At 39.3% G+C, this 19,080-nt stretch overlaps 1 protein-coding gene across 1 annotated transcript in view; it reads right to left on the bottom strand.

Moving 5' to 3' along the window:
* The window catches only part of samd8 (sterile alpha motif domain containing 8), a 65,656-nt gene that overhangs the window by 14,374 nt on the left and 32,202 nt on the right, over window positions 1-19,080 (bottom strand). Inside the window, exons 2-3 of the mRNA XM_072583257.1 lie at window positions 16,648-17,232; window positions 2,307-2,402 (exon numbers count right to left, since the gene is read on the bottom strand). Of these exons, the coding sequence (XP_072439358.1) occupies window positions 2,307-2,402; window positions 16,648-17,222 (671 nt within the window). The 5' untranslated portion in view covers window positions 17,223-17,232. The remainder of the gene's footprint in view (window positions 1-2,306; window positions 2,403-16,647; window positions 17,233-19,080) is intronic.

The following is a 19,080-nucleotide window of genomic DNA, read 5'->3' on the forward strand; positions in this document are numbered from 1 at the left end:
TTGGCACTGCAGCACAGGCAAGGTCACAAGCTCACTCCAACTGCAGGTGTGAACTCATAACAGGATAGCTAATATCAGAGCATTTAATTTTCTTTTCCCTGAACTAGAAAACCTAAGAAGTTTAACAAATTCTTTCAAAACTATCGGATTTTTGCTTTTGATTGTTGATTTCTTTTGGGGAATGAAAGTGAGATGGGTAAATTATTTCACTTTTGATGTTATCACTGAACAGATGGGGAGCAAAGATCCCCTCTGTGGCTCCAATAAACTTGTCAAAAATCAACTGAAAAGCATTCCTACTTCCGTTTCCTTTACTGGTCAGCCTCATGATCAGGATAAGGAGTTGTCCATTTAAAACAGACATTAGGAGTTTTTTTTTCTGAGGTTTACGGGTCTTTGGAATTTTTTCCTTGGAAAGGTGGTAGAAGAAGAATCCTTGAACATTTTTAAGGCAGAGGTTGTTAAATTCTTGCTATGCAAGAGGGTGAAAGGTTATCAAGGATAGGCAGGAATGTAAAGTTGACATTACATTCAGATCAGCCATTATTGTACTGAACAGCATAGTAAACTAAAGGGACTGAATGGCCTACTCCTGCTTCCAATTCGCATGTCTGTAACACTAAGTAAGTTTCTATAGTATTTCTGCAGCCAAATAGAAGTTTCAGTGAAACATTAGTCTAATTATGGTATCAGTAATGGTTGCTGATTGCAAATCCATACATTATGCAAGTAACCATTTTCAAAATGTTCACATTCTTGTTCCAACTGAATGATTATGATGCAATTTATTCCAGAGTAAGCCAACTTAGGCTGTTACTTCCCGCACAGTATATTCTCAACTCAGTCATATGTTTCTCCCACAGAATTAAATCAGATTGACTGCTTTTATTTAGAAATTCAATATTCCAGCTGAGATGCTTTGAAACTTTGGATTATCCAGGTGATAAAGAAGTCAGCAGTTGCGCAGAGAACTGAGATAGCCAAGCATCTGTCACCCAGGGAGAACGCATGCAAATAGCTTTCGTAACACATCAGTTCATCATATAATGTCTACCGAAATATGGGGCATAAAAGTCATTATGCTATATTCCTGGAAGGACATCATATGAATTAAAACACCATGTGCACTTCTCTTGACGTTTTAACATCTTATCTTATAAACTGCTCCTTTTTACTTCAATCACTCTCCCAAAAAATGAATGACTTCTAAAATGTGAGAGCTTAAAGGCAAAGTCTTCACATACAAGCTACATAGTTGGAGTTACTAGTGATGAAGGTGATATGATGGGGAGTGGAAACAATAGAACTATAATCCTAATGTAAATCCCAACATGTTTTCACTCCATGTTCACACACTGAAGCCACTCCAATGGAAAGACATTAGTATGGGATGCCTCATAATTTAATACTAATAATTACTAACTGCCATGCATGGCTTGAACCTATTTAGTTTATGATAGGGAATCAAATTGGGACCTTCCTGATTTGGCTGGTCATTGCCACATCACAAGATCAAATTTGTTTTTCTTTCAGGCAAAAGATTAGCTTTAAACTATTACAGCTATAATATAAATACTGTATTAACTACTGTCCATTCTAAAATTGTATTTTTCAAAAGTTAATTGTTGAAATTATTTTACATATTTTAAAACTATTTCAAAATACTAATCTGTCAGTTGTGATTTCATGCTTCATTGTTTGGCAGCAAAGAATATTTTTAAAAATACAGATTGACATATTGTTGAATACTTTGGAAGGAAACTAATCTGACCATGAAACTGAAAAAAAAAATTACCTGCTGAGAAGGGCAATTTGGAAAGGTTACAGACAGTAACTTGCAATTTAAAAAGTGCTCACCAATCCTATTGCAAGTTCTGAGAAAAAGTTTATTTTCTCCAATTTTGCAGAGCAGGTAAAGATCATGAAAGATCATTGCACTAAACTAGCAAATGGCAACAATTTTCAGGAAAGGGGTGTAGGACTCAATTTTTCAGAACATAGCTTTGTTGTCTTTTTAACAAATACAATGGATTGCTTCAGAAAGAATTATTGATGTATCTTAAACATCCTGAGTCTCAAAAAGCAATTAAACACAGATTTGCATGGTCAATTCCTCACAGTTAATCACCTGCATTGGTATGCTTTCAGAATGGAACGAGAAGTTCTTTGACATGCTTTTCTCCTACTTCTCTGCTTTTTCTTTGGCCAGCTCCGAAGATCCACAGTAAAAATCAAGATTTCAACATTTAAGTTGAAAAACATGCTTGTAATAATCAAAACCCAATATAAGGAAGCCTGAAACTTACCGATGCTTATGAAGCAGCAACAGCAACAACCAAATGGTGCAGAGCACAACACCGCAGACTTCAGCCATTGCGAAAGCCCAGGGTATTCTAGGGACACTGCCAACAAAAACAGCAAAATAAAAATAATGTATATTTGGGAATATATTTAATTTAGGAAAGTATTTTCTTTTATTTTTAGGAATTGATAAATTGCATGGTATGATCAGTCTCAACAAAAACAAATTTTAGAAGTTTAAAGACCATTCAACATAAAGGGTTATTCACCATCATTCTCCATTTTTCCACCAGTAATCAGTACAAAAATGTAAGACAAGAGAAGCTCAGAACATAACTCTATTTTGTCAGAGAAACAGTTGCTTCAATTAAATAGAAGCATGATTTGCAGCAGAAGCGGCACAGTGGCACAGTAGTTATCACTGCTGCCTCACAGCGCCAGAGACCCAGGTTCAATTCCTGCCTCAGGCGACTGACTGTGTGGAGTTTGCACATTCTCCCTGTGTCTGCGTGGGTTTCCTCCCACAGTCCAAAGATGTGCAGGTCAGGTGAAATGGCCATGCTAAATTGTCCCTAGTGTTAGGTAAGGGGTAAATGTAGGGTTATGGGTGGGTTGCGCTTCGGCGGGTCGGTGTGGACTTGTTGGGCCGAAGGGCCTGTTTCCACACTGTAAAGTAATCTAATCTAATCTAAAAGCCAAATGAAGCAGAAGCACTATCTTGACTTCAGGATCTTAGGTAATGGTCTGCCTAAAACCAGTTGAAATTTACCTTAAAAACGTTCATTTGCTTGTATTCATGACCGCTAAGAATGGTGATCAAATTCTACAATGAAATTTGGAATTTTTAAGGCATTGTTCCTAAATATAGCAAATTCATCTTGCTTCTGACTCATGATTAATATAAAACAGTCAATAGTTTGTGTCCATCTAGGAAATAGCATTAGGACAAAAGATTAAAATAAATATTTTCTCAATTAACTTGTATTAAAAATGGAGCCCCTTGAAAGCAGAAACAAATTCCACCAACAGCAAAATTTATTACCAACTAAAGGAAGAAAATTATACAAGAAAAACATTATTGCTACATTAACTGAAGATGCCCAGTAACTGGAGAATTTATTGGAGAGAGGGGCACACCATTCTACTGAAATAAATGCCACGGCCTCTGCTTTGTTTATGGAATGAACTATTAAATCATCATCAACAAAGGTCAAGTACTTTTACAGTTGAGTATATCAACAACTTTTATTTATATAATACCAACATGGGAGGAAAAAAAATCTCATGACATTTCAGGGACAACTGTACTACAAAAAGAGGTGAATGCTCAGACAAAAATCAACACTAAGCCAAAAAACACTCTTGATTACGACATCTGGAATTGGCTGAAAGAAGTGGCCTTTACAGAGGGCCTTATAAAAAAATAAGAGAGGCAAAAATATTTCCAAGTTTAAGACTGGATTGTTGAACACAGCATTGAGGTTCAGTCAAAGCAGCCACAGATGCAAAAGAGAGCAGGTTTGGAGGATCACTAAGTACTTGGAGAATTATCAGATGAGGGAAGGTTATAGATATGAGAAATGGCCACATAGCACGTTTAGTAACCACAGTAAGATCAAAGGTAGACTGTGAATCACAGGTGAAAAGTAACCTTCATGGTCAAATAAAATCTGGTCATTTTCTATCCAGCTGGTCAAGAAAAGTTCAAGCAATGACTGCTTCATTGCATCTTTATTGGTTCACTGATTATGTTCCCCCAGATGGATTTAACATTTCAGTCTTAGCACTTTGAACAAAATTCACTGATTGATGGAAAATAGCTCTCACTGTCAACTAAGATTGTTCTGGTCAAACTTTAATAATATTGAGTGATAACCTGCCTCCATTCACACCTGAAATGTTTTGTCATTTTAGTGATAATATCAATAAGTCAGAGAGAAAGTTTCAACAGGCAACAGATTGGAATTTGTGGAAGTGAAAAATGAACAGTCTCCCTCTCATCTCTTCAGTATGAAACCAATTCCCTCGTGAAAATGAGGGAACGCTTGCAAATGCTGAAGACTGAGCTCTTCATTCAGATTAGAATCAGTGTTCACATTTTATTTTTGCTATACATTGTCCCAACATATTTGTTTTTTTATAGAATGGACACACAAAACCCTTCACTTACCTTTACAATACTTTTCAATAATACTTTTGGAACCCTAATATTTAAATAAATCATAGTTCACATTGCTTATAATCCAAAATATGACCGAGTCTCTTTTTGCTTGCAAGCTTGAATGCCCAAGTAAGTCTTAAAAACCATTAAAGCAAATTCACAGAAGCAGGCAATTCAAATGAAAGAGTCCACCATAACCCATGCTAGGTAGCATGAATCTTAAATAGACTGCAAGCAAATAATATATTCTCTGTCATACAAGTAACAGCATTGAATTCAAACAAAGCCTGCAAAAAATGAAGAATTTTATTTTGCCCTAGGGCAAGGTTGGCTCAATAATAGACCCAAATGTTTCCCAAATCTAAAGATGATGCAACTTGAATGCCTACAGTGTGAAAACAGGCCCTTCGGCCCAACTGTCGTCCTGTTTCTCCCCTCAGTCGAAGCAAAATGCTCAGAGACACAGTATAGTTTTACCTCCTTCATCTTTATTCTGGGCCCTGGAGGGAGAGAGAACAATCACCCATGTGTACAGAGACATGAGTTCTCAGTCTTCTCTCTCAAGCAGCAGTTTCTCAATGAATTATGTAGTGATTTTACAAGGAAAAGCATCCAGATAAGGCAACATACATATTGATTGGATGACTGTTACAATCAGTGAGTGTCAATAATAATGATTAAGCCATATAATGCTACACAATGAATAATTGGCTTCACAAAATGAAGGCTTTTCACCTTTTTAAACTGACCTTACATACTGAATGCTTCTAATATTGTTAAATATCTCTACATAATGAATGATTTCCCACCTTGTTAACCTATTACCCTTGCCTCCATCACCTCATTGTTAACTGCCATTTCTTATCTGATCTGAGTCATGCTCAGCTGAATCTCTTGTTTCACAAAACTCAGAACTTGCTGAGATATTTGTATCATCCACAGTCACAGGTGAGGTGCCAGAAGACTGGAGGTTGCCAAATGTGGTGCCACTATTTAAGAAGGGTGGTAAGGACAAGCCAGGGAATTATAGACCAGTGAGCCTGACGTCGGTGGTGGGCAAGTTGTTGGAGGAATCCCGAGGGACAGGATTTACATGTGTTTGGAAAGGCAAGGACTGATTATGGATAGTCAACATGGCTTTGTGTGTGGGAAATCACGTCTCTCAAACTTGATTGAGTTTTTTGAAGTACCAAGGAGGATTGATGAGGACAGAGCGGTAGATGTGATCTATATGGACTTCAGTAAGGCGTTCAACAAGGTTCCCCATGGGAGACTGATTAGCAAGGTTAGATCTCATGGAATACAGGGAGAACTAGCCATTTGGATACAGAACTGGCTCAAAGGTAGAAGACAGAGGGTGGTGGTGGACGGTTGTTTTTCAGACTGGAGGCCTGTGACCAGTGGAGTGCCACAAGGATCGGTGCTGGGTCCTCTACTTTTTGTCATTTACATAAATGATTTGAATGCGAGCATAAGAGGTACAGTTAGTAAGTTTGCAGATGACACCAAATTGGAGGTGTTGTGGACAGCGAACAGGGTTACCTCAGATTACAACAGGATCTTGACCAGATGGGCCAATTGGCTGAGGAGTTGCAGATGGAGTTTAATTCAGATAAGTGTGAGGTGCTACATTTTGGGAAAGCAAATCTTAGAAGGACGTATACACTTAACGGTAAGGTCCTAGGGTGTGTTGCTGAACAAAGAGACCTTGGAGTGCAGGTTCACAGTTCCTTGAAAGTGGAGTCGCAGGTAGATAGGATAGTGAAAGCGGCATTTGGTATGCTTTCCTTTATTGGTCAGAGTACTGAGTACAGGAATTGGGAGGTCATGCTGCGGCTGTACATGACATAGGTTAAGCCACTGTTGGAATATTGTGTGCAATTCTGGTCTCCTTCCTATCGGAAAGATGTTGTGAAACTTGAAAGGGTTCAGAAAAGATTTACAAGGATGTTGCCAGGGTTGGAGGATTTGAGCTGTAGGGAGAGGCTGAACAGGCTGGAGCTGTTTTCCCTGGAGTGTCGGAGGCTGAGGGGTGACCTTATAGAGGTTTACAAAATTATGAGGGGCATGGATTGGGTAAATAGGCAAAGTATTTTCCATGGAGTGGGGGAGTCCAGAACTAGAGGGCATAGGTTTAGGGTGAAAGGGGAAAGATATAAAAGAGACCTAAGGAGCTACATTTTCAGACAGAGGGTGGTACGTGTATGAATGAGCTGCCAGAGGAAGTGGTGGAGGCTGGTACAATTGCAACAGTTAAAAGGCATTTGGATGGGTATATGAATAGGAAGGGTTTGGAGGGAAATGGCCGGGTGCTGGCAGGTGGGACTAGATTGGGTTGGGATATCTGGTCGGCATGGACGAGTTGGACTGAAGGGTCTGTTTCCACGCTGTACATCTCTAGGACTCTATAACTTAACTCTTTTCCTACCTGCTTATACCCTATATACACATTCTCACAACAAGTCCACACCGACCCTCCGAAGAGTAAACCACCCAGACCCATTCCTCTATTCTATATTTTTACCCCTGAACACTATGGGCAATTTAGCATGGCCAATTCACCTAACCCGCACATCTTTAGAATGTGGGAGGAAACCGGAGCACTTGGAGGAAACCCACGCAGACACGGGGAGAATGTGCAAACTCCACATAGACAGTCGCCCGAGGCTGGAATCGAACCCAGGTCCATGGCGCTGGGAGGCAGCAGTACTAAGCACTGAGCCACCGTGCCGCTTGATTAAAAATGGAAAACCAAAAATGAAATTAAATTCAGAACTTGTCACTAATTATATCCATCAATTTTGTGCCAATTCTAAATAAGTAATCAAAATAGACAAGAGTGAAAAATCTACTTTAATTCACTGTGGAGATGTGGGCTTTGCTGGCTGGCTGATCATTGCTCTTTAGATAGTGGCGAACTGCCTTTCTGAGCTGCGGCAGTCCATTTGATGGAGGCATATCACAGTGCTGTTAGGGAGCGAGCTCCAGGATTTTGACCCAGAGATACAGAGAACGTTAAGTCAGGGTAATAAATGGCTTGGAGAGGAACTTGCCATGTATGTGGTGCTCTTGTCTTTAGTGATCACAGTGCTAACAGGTTTGTATGTTGCTGTTTAAGGAGGCTTAGTGAATTTCCAAAGTGCATTTTGTAGATGGTTCACAATGTTGCTACTGAGCACTGATCATGGCAGGAATAAATATTTGTAGAAGTGGTGCGAATCAAGTGGGCTACTTTGTCCTGGATGGTGTCAAACTTCGAGTGCTGTTGGAGCTGCACTAAACCAGGCAAGTGGAGAGTATTCCATCACATTCCTGATCTGTGCCTTGTAAATGGTGGATATGTTTGGGGGAGTCATTCATTGCAGGATTCATAGCCTCTGACCTCCTCTTGCAGCCACAGTATTTATACAGTTCAGTTTTTGTGAATGTTAACACTGTGTTGACAGTGGGGGATTCACAGTGGTAATGCAAGGGGCAATAGTTAGCTTATCTCCGTTGAAGATGGTCATTGCCTGACACTTGTGTTAGCATTAATATTATTTGCCATTTGTCAACCCAAGTCTGGATACTGCCCAGGTCTTCTGCACTTGAGCAGAGTCTGCTTCAGATCTGAGGAGTCGCAAATGGTGCTGAATATTGTGCAATCATCAGTGAACATCCCCACTTTTGACCTTATGACAGAGGAGGAAGGAGCTGAAGATGGCTGGGCCAGTGTCATTACCCTGAGGAACTCCTGCAGCGATATCTTGGAGCTAAGATGGCTGACTCCCAAAAACTACAACCAACTTCCTTTGTGCTGGGTACGATTCCAACTGACATGATGCATTGTAAAATTGCACCTTGTTTTTGTTCAAATCCTTTCCTCATTCTCTGGCTTCTTGTATATTCTGAAATCCTTTGTCTTGATTCAAAACCTCCGAGTTGGAACAGCAGAAGTGAAAATCAACATACGTAAAAAAAAATTCACTTACAATATAGGGAAATGGCCCAAGATACTTCATGTCAACAATTATGTACAAACATTTCTCCTCAAGCCTAATATGAGAATGTTAGGACTAAAACCTTCAACAAATAGGCAGGTTTTAAGGCAGGACTTACTGGAAGGGAGCAAGGTAAAAAGATAGAGGTGTTCAGGTAGGGAATTCTAGGGCTTAGAATTTAGGCAACTGAGGACACACTGTCAATGTTAGAGCAATTACATTTAGAAGATGGGCAAAGAGCCAGAATGGAAGACTGCAGAGATCTCAAAAGTTTATATTGCTACAGGAAGATACAGACATAAGAAGTGAGGCCATGGGAGCATTTAAAAATTGATATGAGCATTTTTTAAAAATTGACACAATGTCAGCACAAAATCTATTGCAGTTGAGTGAAAACAGAATATTGGGTGAACAGAACTTGGTGCTAGTCAGGATATGCAGAGTTTTGGAGAAGGTCTCATTTATAGAGGGTGGAAGATGTGAGGTGGTCAATTCTCAACGTAAAAAAAGCATGGATGAGGATTTTAACTTTTGCAGGGATGGAATCAAGTGGTGTTGTGGAAGTGAAAGTAGGTGGTCCTGATGCTGGAACAGACATAAGATTGAAAGCTCACTTTCACACTAAAAATAACAGGCTGACAAATGACCCGGTTCAGCTTCAGACAGCTTTCAGGGGCACTAAAGGATTTGATGTTTTTCAACAGTGTGATAATCACAGACAGTGGAGAAGCCACAAATGGTTTTGAGGTTTAGCTGAGTTTTGTCAATGTATACATGCAACCCAACATTGTGTTGACAAGTGATATCATAAAAGGGGTAGATAATAGATGAGAGAAACAGGGAGATGGCAATATACATCTTCCGATCTTGAGTAACAGCAGCAGGAATAGAAGTCATTGCAGCCGAGTCCCTATTTCAAACATAGAAGAAAGGATAGAATCTGGTAAGGAAAATCCTATAGAGATGGCCAATGGACCGGCACCTTCATACAATGGAGGAAAATTATTCAAAAATAGTCAATGTTGTCAAAGGCACAGAGTGTGTTAGAAGGACAAGCAGGCATACTTTATCATGGTTACATGGGATGTCATTTATGACTTTGAGAAGACATGTTTCAGTATAGTGATAGCATAGAGTGATTTAAATATAAAACTCTGAGAAAGCTGAATATTGATTTGGGAGGTAACAAATATTCACAGACTTTGGAGAGGAACAGGAAGTTGGACATCAACATGTTGTAATTTAAAGGACAGTGGTAACCAGGGTGGTGTTTTTATTTTTGAAAAGGGGTAGAAACAATTGATTGAAGGATGGGGACAACTAGCTCTAAAGAGGAAACCATTAACCGCCAGGAAAGGGAAGCTAACATGGTCAGCAATTTCGTAGGATTAGGGATAGAGGGTGCCAATTTTAGTGGATAGATGAGTTTTAAGAGGACATGGGGAAATAGGAGTTAACTGAGAAAAATACAAGCTCAGCTCTTGGGCAGAGGAAAACCTTTGCAGGACTCTGGCCCAACGAGATAGGATATGTAGGAAGCAGCAGAGGGATCTAAGTGAATTAAATGACCTGGACCACATCAATGATTACTCAGTCCTCCTCCCATCTTTCTAAATTACTCATTCATCCACACCATCCTGGAGTGTAATGATAACTCCTGACTTCTCTTTTCGCTGCAAACTATGAAAGTCAGCCCATCGTCCCTGGCTGCTCCATCTTCACCACCCACAAGAAACGGTGTTCATGGATGACTGCATCACAAAGTTGGATAGACGAGTTACAGTGGGATACAATATTCCTCAGCAGCTTCAACCAGCCAGCTGGATGCTTTCCAGTCCTGTACACTTCCATCCCAAACCAGCGCTTTACTGTTCTCAGCACAGAACTGTATAGAGACTAAAACTGATTTGATAACCACAAACATTTTCTAGATATTCACCCTCTCCACACCTCTTCATAATGGACTCATGCAATACTATTCTGAGTGTTTAGCAAGAACAATACTAACATTTGGAAACAAGGTGCAGAGTTTTGCTAGAGTTATGGAAAATATTTGCAAAGCCCATCATCATAGGCTTAAGGTACAAAATTATGAAGTGACACTTCAGGTAAGACCTTTCTAGCTTACATTTTCACTTGGCAAGATGTTAAGGTGTGTGGCACAAAGTAGAGTTGGGAGAATAAAGAGAGAAAAAGAATACAGATGATGCTTATTCCTTAAGCAGAATGCATGGTTCAAAACAGAATTCACAGCTGCATATACTGAACGCTGAACCTTTCATTTGCATTCAGGTCATCTGAGATTTCAACTATGCGTAATTGTCAATCTCACACACACACAAACTATTTAAAATGATACGGTCAGCTTCACTCTTGAGACCCTTGTCAAATGATCATCCAAGGTAATGGGAAAAGCTCTCCATTGACAGGTCTGAAAAAATCCAATAGTCAAGAATCACAAGAAAAAAATGTTGTGAAGACCCCAGGCTTCAAACTTTAGTCAACTAGCAATAGATATACCGTAGGAGCAAAATACTGCAGATGCTGGAATCTGTACGGAAAACAAAAAAATAAGTGCTGGAAATCACAGCGAGTCAGGCAGCATCCATGGAGAAAACAAGCTAACGTTTGAAGTTTAGATGACTCCTAGAGCTGAGCTTGTATTTTTCTCAGTTATCTTCTATTTCCCTTATGTCCTCTTAAAACTCATCTATCCACTGTAAGCAGCACCCTCCATCCCTAATCCTCCGAAATCGCTGACCATTTTAGCTTCCCTTCCTGGCCTGCACATAAGTTCAGACTTGGTCAATGAAAAGTTGACTCAAATGCCAGACAATGGCCATCTCTTATAATAAATTAACTATCACACCCTTAACATTCAAGGCATTTATAATTGCTGAATCCCACACTCTCGACATTCCAGGGTTACTGTTCACCAGAAACTGGACTAGCCATATAAATGATCTGGCTGTATGAGTAGTTCAGAGGTGCGAAATCCTGCAGCAAGTGACTCACCTCCTGACTATCCAAAGCCTGTCCATTATTAACAAGACACAAGTCAGGAGTGTGATGGAATACCTCCCATTGGTCTGGATGAGTGGAATGATTTGCCACCATGAGAACAAAGCAACCTGATTGACTGGCACCTCATTCACTTCGTCCCTCACTGTCACTCTGGAACAGCAGTGTGTACCATCCGCAACATGCACTACAGACATTCACCAAGAATCCTTCACAGCACCTTCCAAACACTCAACCATTCGATTGAGAAGGCAAAGGCAGCAGATACATGCCAACACCACATGCAAGTTTCCTCCAAGTCACTCACCAACCAGCCCTGAAAATATATCACTGTTTTTTTCAGTGTCACTGGGTCAAAATCCTGGACCTCCCTCCATAACAGCATTACCTATACCAGATGGACTGCAGTGGTTCAAGAAGGCAGCTCACCACTAATGTCTTATGGAAACCAAGGATGGGCAATAAATTTTGATCTCTCCAGAAATGCCCACATCTAAGAATGATTAAAACTTTTACACTGTCTACATTTGCAAACTCAGGATAATCCCAAACCGGATATGAAACTACAAGCAAGAATGAGCTTTTCTGCACATATCAAATCTCCATGAAAATAACTAACCATTTTAAAAAAAAAGAGATGTGTTTTCTTCAAGTACAATTTAATCCAAATGAATTTCAAATTGGATACTTTTCACTAATAAGTACACACTGTACATAGCCAAGAAAGACCCCAATCATATCCAACACATCCATATTCTACTAAATTTACGTGGCTGAGGTGAGGGTGGAATTAGAGATCATGCAAATAGTAAATAGTAAAAACAAAGTTCAGAGCAAAGCTGGGTAGCAAAAGAAAGAATTACCAATATCTATGGTCTTCTCCACTATGATCACTCTCACTCAATGTTCAAATTTATTAAATTCTGTGTGGGGACAATATTTATTTTAACAGAATTGGTAATTGCCTATTTTATTCCAGTTTATCGCTTGAATCTGGGATAAACAACTGGTTATCACTTTGACACCACTCTTTTCACAGACTAAGTCTGTGTCAAATAATCAACTTATACCACATGTGGATATGTGAGAATTTGCTTTACAAAATTGCTTTCAGAATGTTGCACTGTACTTAGTACTTCTAAAAGTATTTCTTTCTAACTGCAGTGTGGGCCAAAATTTAAAGTGAAGACAACTTCAAGATCGATTGGACTCATTTCCTGATCAGAGATTTTAGTCATATTTTGAAAGTCTCTCCTTCTAGTCAGCAATTAAGCATTTGGACCTGACTACCGTGCCCTTTCTAGTTACAGAAGTAGAAACAACTTGACATTACAGTAGAAATCCAAAATTGCAACACTTTATCGCTCTCAATCTGTTTGCACTTGACTGAATTTAAGTGTGTACAGTGCTTAAATTTCCAAACTATAATTAAATCTTTGAAAAGGTATTTTATAACACTATTGAACAGCAGATTGTTTATGGTTTCAGAGATTTTAAAAACTGCATTTAGGAGAATCATACTAATATATGTACAAACACATTACATCAGCATAGGAACTCAGACAGTCTTGTACCAGACTGTGAAACAGAAGAAGAAAAGTGATAGCAGTGAAGAAGAATTCGGTGGATGCTCCACATGAACATGATGTTACGGTTTCAGTTTGCAAATTAATTTCTTTTATAAAGTATTGTTTACAATGTTTGCAAACATAACAGACCAGCTAATACTACTTCTGATGTTGTTAATTATTGGTCAGGACATGAAGCAAATCCCTGATCATATTTGAAAAATGCCTTGTGATCTTTTACTTCCAGATACGATTTGATCAATACTGATAGCAATAGTAAACAAATTGTGGTGAATATAGTTGAAGATGATGCAAAAGCCCACAAAGCCATATAATAAGCATTGAAAGAATAATGGCCATAATTCAGTGTCTTCCTTGACATTGTCACAATTCATCTGTAAGTTGTATCCTAGTCACAAACAATGTTGATTCAAAACAATTAAATGACTTACAGGAATGTAATTACTTTCGTCTTTAAACAACAGATCATAAATACCGAGTTTAATTCAAAAGTCTTCATTTGGTAAGCATTAATTGGTAATTTTTTCAATTATAATTTTTAAAAGTTAGGTGTTATAGAGTAGATGAAAGAAGCCTGACCAGAATTGAATGCAGAATTCCAAAAGTGACCTAACCAACGTCCTGTACAGTTGCAACATGACAACCAGTAATCAAAAAAGGAAGAGAAATTACCTGGAAAGTCTCACACAAGTTCACAGTATGCATTATTCAGAGAACCACTTTTTGGCTTACAAAACAATTCTGTCCATTATGAACAGAGCTGAAGAGGAATAATACAATTTATCCAAAACTTTTAAAAACTACTGAAGCCTGCATATTCAAATAATGCTTTTTGTCTGAGTAAATACTAGTAAAAAGTTATGACATTAATTAAATTTCCATCTCCTGAATGATAAATAATAATTGAAGATAGGAGGTGATACAAGATGATGTAATTTGTACATTTTATTGCTTATTTTAGAATTTATATTTTGAACTAGTGGTATATGGGTTTTGGTCTGTGTATGAGGAGGTTTAATGATTAACCTGTAAGTATTTTTGGAACCATAATTTTTTTAAAATGAATATGAGGGATATGATGGTGGAAATTGTTTGCATTGGAACTGTTTTACAAGCAGACAGCATAAACATTGAAGAGTATTAGAATATTAAAGGCTTTGGGAGTGATAATTGACAGAAGTTTGCCCACAGTATTGCAGATGTCAGAACTCTGAAATAAAAGCAGAAGATTGGGGGTAGATGTTCACAGGTAAAGGGACAGCTGGAAAATGGGAAGACTTCAAAAATGAGATAATGAGAGTCCAGAGACAGTATATTCCTATTAGGGTGAAAGGAAACACTGGTAAGTGTAGGGAAAGCTGGATGACTATTCAGGTTGATGAGAAATTGAGGTATTGGTTAAGACAAAGAAGCAAGCATATATCTGGGATAGACAGTAGAGATCAAATGAATTCTTAGAAGTGTATAAAGGTAGTAGGAGTATACATAAGAGGGAAATCAGGAGGGCAAAAAGAGGACATGAGATAGCTTTGGCAAATAGAGTTAAGAAGAATCCAAAGGGTTTTATAAATACATTAAGGACAAAAGGGTAACTAGGGAGCAAATAGTGCCCCTCTAAGACCAGCAAGGCAGCCCATGTGTGGAGCTGCAGGAGATGGGGAGATACTAAACAACTATTTTGCATCAGTGTTTACTGTGGAGAAGGACGTGAAAGATATAGAATTTGGGGAAATAGATGGTGACATCTTGAAAAATGTACATATTACAAAGGAGGTGGTGCTGGATGTCCTGAAACGCATAAAAGTGGATAAATTCCCACAGCCTGGTCAGGTGGGAAGAATTCTGTGGGAAGCTAGGGAAATGATTGCTGGGCCCCTTGCTGAGATATTTGTATCAGTGATAATCACAGGTGAGGTGCCAGAAGACTGGAGATTGGCTAATGTGGTGCCACTATTTAAGAAAGGTAGTAAGGAAAAGCCAAGGAATTATAGACCAGTGAGCCTGACATTGGTGGTGGGCAAGGTGCTGGACGGAATCCTGAGGGACAGGATTTACATATATTTGGAAAGGCAAGGACTGATTAGGTATAGTCAACATAGCTTTGTGTTTGGGAAATCAGGTCTCACAAACTTGGTTGAGTTTTTTGAAGAAGTAACAAAGAGGATTGATGAGGGCAGAGTGGTAGATATGATCTACCACTCAGTGAGGCATTCGGCAAGGTTATTCATGGGAGTCTGGTTAGCAAGGTTAGATCTCATGGAATACAGGGAGAACTAGCCTTTTGGATACAGAACTGACTCAAAGGTACAAAACAGCGGATGGTGATGGAGGGTTTTATTTCAGACTGGAGGCCTGTGACCAGTGGTGTATCACAAGGATAAATGCCGAGTCCACTACTTTTCGTCTTTTACATAAACGATTTGGATGTGAACATTGGAGATAAAGTTAGTAAGTTGGCAGATGACACCAAAATTAGAGGTGTAGTGGACTCGGAAGAAGGTTACCTCAGAGTACAATGGGATCTTGAACAGATGGGCCAAGAGGCTGCGGAGTGGCAGACAGAGTTTAATTTAGATAAATGCGAGGTACTGTATTTTGGAAAAGCAAATCAGACCAGGACATATACACTTAATGGTAAGGTGCTGGGGAGTGTTGCTGAACATAGAAAACTTAGAGTGCAGGAAGATAGGATAGTGAAGTAGGTGTTTGGTATGTTTTCCTTTATTGGTCAGAGCATTGAGTATAGGCGATGGGAGGTCATGTTGTGGCTGTACAGGACATTGGTTAGGCCACTTTTGGAATATTGCACGCAATTCTGGTTTCCTTCCTATCTGATGGATGTTGTGAAACTTGAAATGGTTCAGAAAAGATTTACAAGGATGTCGCCAGGATTGGAGGATTTGAGCTATAGGGAGAGGATGAATAGGCTGGGGCTGTTTCCCCTGGAGCATCGGAGGCTGAGGGGTGATCTTATAGAGATTTATAAAATCATGAGGGGCATGGATAGGATAAATAGACAAGGCTAATTCCCTGGGGTATGGGAGTCCAGAATTGGAGGGCATAGGTGAGACGGGATAGATGTAAAAGGGACCTAAGGGGCAACGCTTTCACACAGAGCGTGCTAAGTGTATGGAATGAGCTGCCAAAGGAAGTGGTGGAGGCTGGTGCAATTACCGCATTTAAAAGCCATCTGGATGGGTACATGGACCAAAGTGTTGGCAAATGGGACTAGATTAGTTTAGGATATCTGGTCAGTGTGGATGAGTTGACCGAAGGGTCTGTTTCCATGCTATACACCTCTATGACTCTATGATTCTATGTTGGAAACTCAGCAGGTTTGGCAGCATCTATGGAAAGTGAAACACGAAAGGCCGCAAACCTGAAACGTTAACTCTCTTTTGTCACTGATGCTACCAGACTGCTCAGTGTCTCCTGAGAACTGCCCTGGACAGTTCAGAAGAGTAGACCAACACAAATTAGAGTTACAAAAATAGTTTCACAGGTTTGAAAAAGCAGCTGCACCCCAATGTCTCTAAACTCTAAAGTCAAAATACTTTCAAAATAGAAAATAAAACCATGTTATCTTAGTACTTACCTATCCAGGAATATGTCTGGTAGGGGTGGGTACGTTTGCATGTCAGGCACACGTTCATGAACTACTACCATGACAATCGATGTAAACCCAAAGACTATGAATACATAAACAGAACTCAGAGCTGTCTTCCAAAACTCTGGGTCAAGTCTTCGTGTTTGATATTTGAAGTATTTGCCATTCTGATATTGTTCAACCCTTAAGTCTCCACCAGAAACACTAGTGTCCCTGGAATGTTCCACACCATTACACTGACAGTCTCTGCTTTGTGATGAGTTACTAGCATGTGCAACAGTGCCAGCAAGGCATTCATCGCTGGCATAGCCCATCTCTACCAAAATGTCTTTGTGCTGCTTTTGTAGCTTCCGAATAGATACCATAAGCCTTTTAATATCACCCAACACTTTTAGTTCTAAAGGTGGGCAACGTAAATCATATTCAGTCAAAGTTAACAAGGCAATACCATCTAGTCTGTGCTTATTACAAAGAAGATCAACATATTCACTGAAGCCTTCATCCTTTAGCCACTTGGCCACGTGTTTGCTGGTCCAGCGCCTGATATTAAATTGGCTTCCCATCGTATTTCAACTGCAAAATAAAAACACAGAAAAAGTCATATCACTGGGTGAAACTACATATTTTATTCGGCATAATATCAGGTCCTGTATAAAACATTTTACTGTTGTACTGGAGAACATTTCTATGAATGAAGTATCCTCACTTTATTTGGGCATTTCAATGCAAGATATTTCCTGCTCCAAAATTCTACACCACTCAAAGTCAGAAAACCCTATAACAAACCAAAAAAAAAACTGTAGATACCATTCCTTGGGCCAAGAAACAAGTAAATATAAAGGGTCTGTAAGTCAGTTTTTTCTTGTACGGATTTTGATGCAGGCTTCAAGCCCATCAATTCAGATGTCCCTCAAAGCAAAATCCAAACAGAAATTCATTAACATTCAGAAATGTTTTTAATCCAAGTCCAAAATTTCATTGGAATTAGTGAAACCATTCTTATTACAGAAAAATACTAGATGGAGTTAACAATACACAACTGTGTTTCACTGAACATTTTACATAGAGCCATAGAATCATAGAGCTGTACAGCATGGAAACAGACCCTCAGTCCAACTCATCCATGCTGACCAGATATCCTAAATTAATCTAGTCCCATTTGCTAGCATTTGGCCCTGATCCTTCGAAGCTCTTCCTATTCATATCTGGCAGCTCATTCTGTACACGCACCAGCTGCCCATTAGGTCCCTTTTAAATCTTTCCCGTCTCACCTTAAACCTATGCCCTCTACTTTTAGACTCCTCTAATCTTGGGCAAAGACCTGGCCATTCATCCTATCCATGCCCCTCATGATTTTATAAACCTCTAATAAGGTCACCCCTCGGTCTCTGACAGTCCAGGCAAAATAGCCCTGGCCTATTCTGCCTCTCCCAATAGCTCAAATCCTCCAACCCTGGCAACATCTTTGTAAATCTTCTCTGAACCCTTTCAAGTTTCAAAAAATCCTTCCTATATTAGGGAGACCAGGATTCCAAAAAAGGCCTAACCAACCTTCCATCCCCGATACTCAATGCACTGACCAATCAAGGCAAACGTACGATGTTTACTGTGACTCCACTTTCAAGGAACTATGAACCTGCACCCCAAGGTTGAAATTTACTTTTGGACATAATCTTTTTTTGTTAGGAACATAACTGAGTTGAAAGTGGTTAACCATGCACAAAAATATCCCAAGAGACCAAATGATTAAGCTTGTCAAAGGTTAATGGTAAACTTCCACATCTGAGTACATTGCACAAGAGTATCAACCTCTTGGATTGTTGTTTTTGCTCATTGTGACTCACACTTTCAGCCCAAGTCTGCATGATAAGCAAACCCTGGATACAAAATATACAAGAAGTATTTCAAATATTGTTACTAATGCTGAATAAGTGCCTTAAAGTTTTCATTTCAATCTTGGTGTTATCCTGTCACCACAGGAGATGTAAAAGAGCATGAGAAGAGCTCATCAAACAATTAAGTGTGCTCCAGGATATTCAAGAGACAATTTAAAGCAGGGAAGGAAGCCAAATCTGTCACATCAAATTGCAACAAATATCCTTCCACAAGTAACATAAGGTGCTGGGATTATCAATATAACACTATTAACAGGGTTAAAAATAATTCTTTACCTTTATGTGTGCTTTTAAGTTCAATACTACATTTGATTTATTCCACAGGCATCCAATATATCTAACTTGAGAGATAATTAAAACTCCACTTTTCAAAAAAAAAGTGCAAAAGGTGTACATGTTGGAGTTTGGAATGGGGTGATCTCACGAAAGATAGAAGATTCTTAAGGGAGGCTTGACAGGGTCTTGACCTCACCTCCCATCACCAAACCATCATCTCCCAGACAGTGCACAACCTCATCATTTCAGG

Source organism: Chiloscyllium punctatum, chromosome 13, assembly GCF_047496795.1.
Source record: "Chiloscyllium punctatum isolate Juve2018m chromosome 13, sChiPun1.3, whole genome shotgun sequence".
NCBI lineage: Eukaryota > Metazoa > Chordata > Chondrichthyes > Orectolobiformes > Hemiscylliidae > Chiloscyllium > Chiloscyllium punctatum.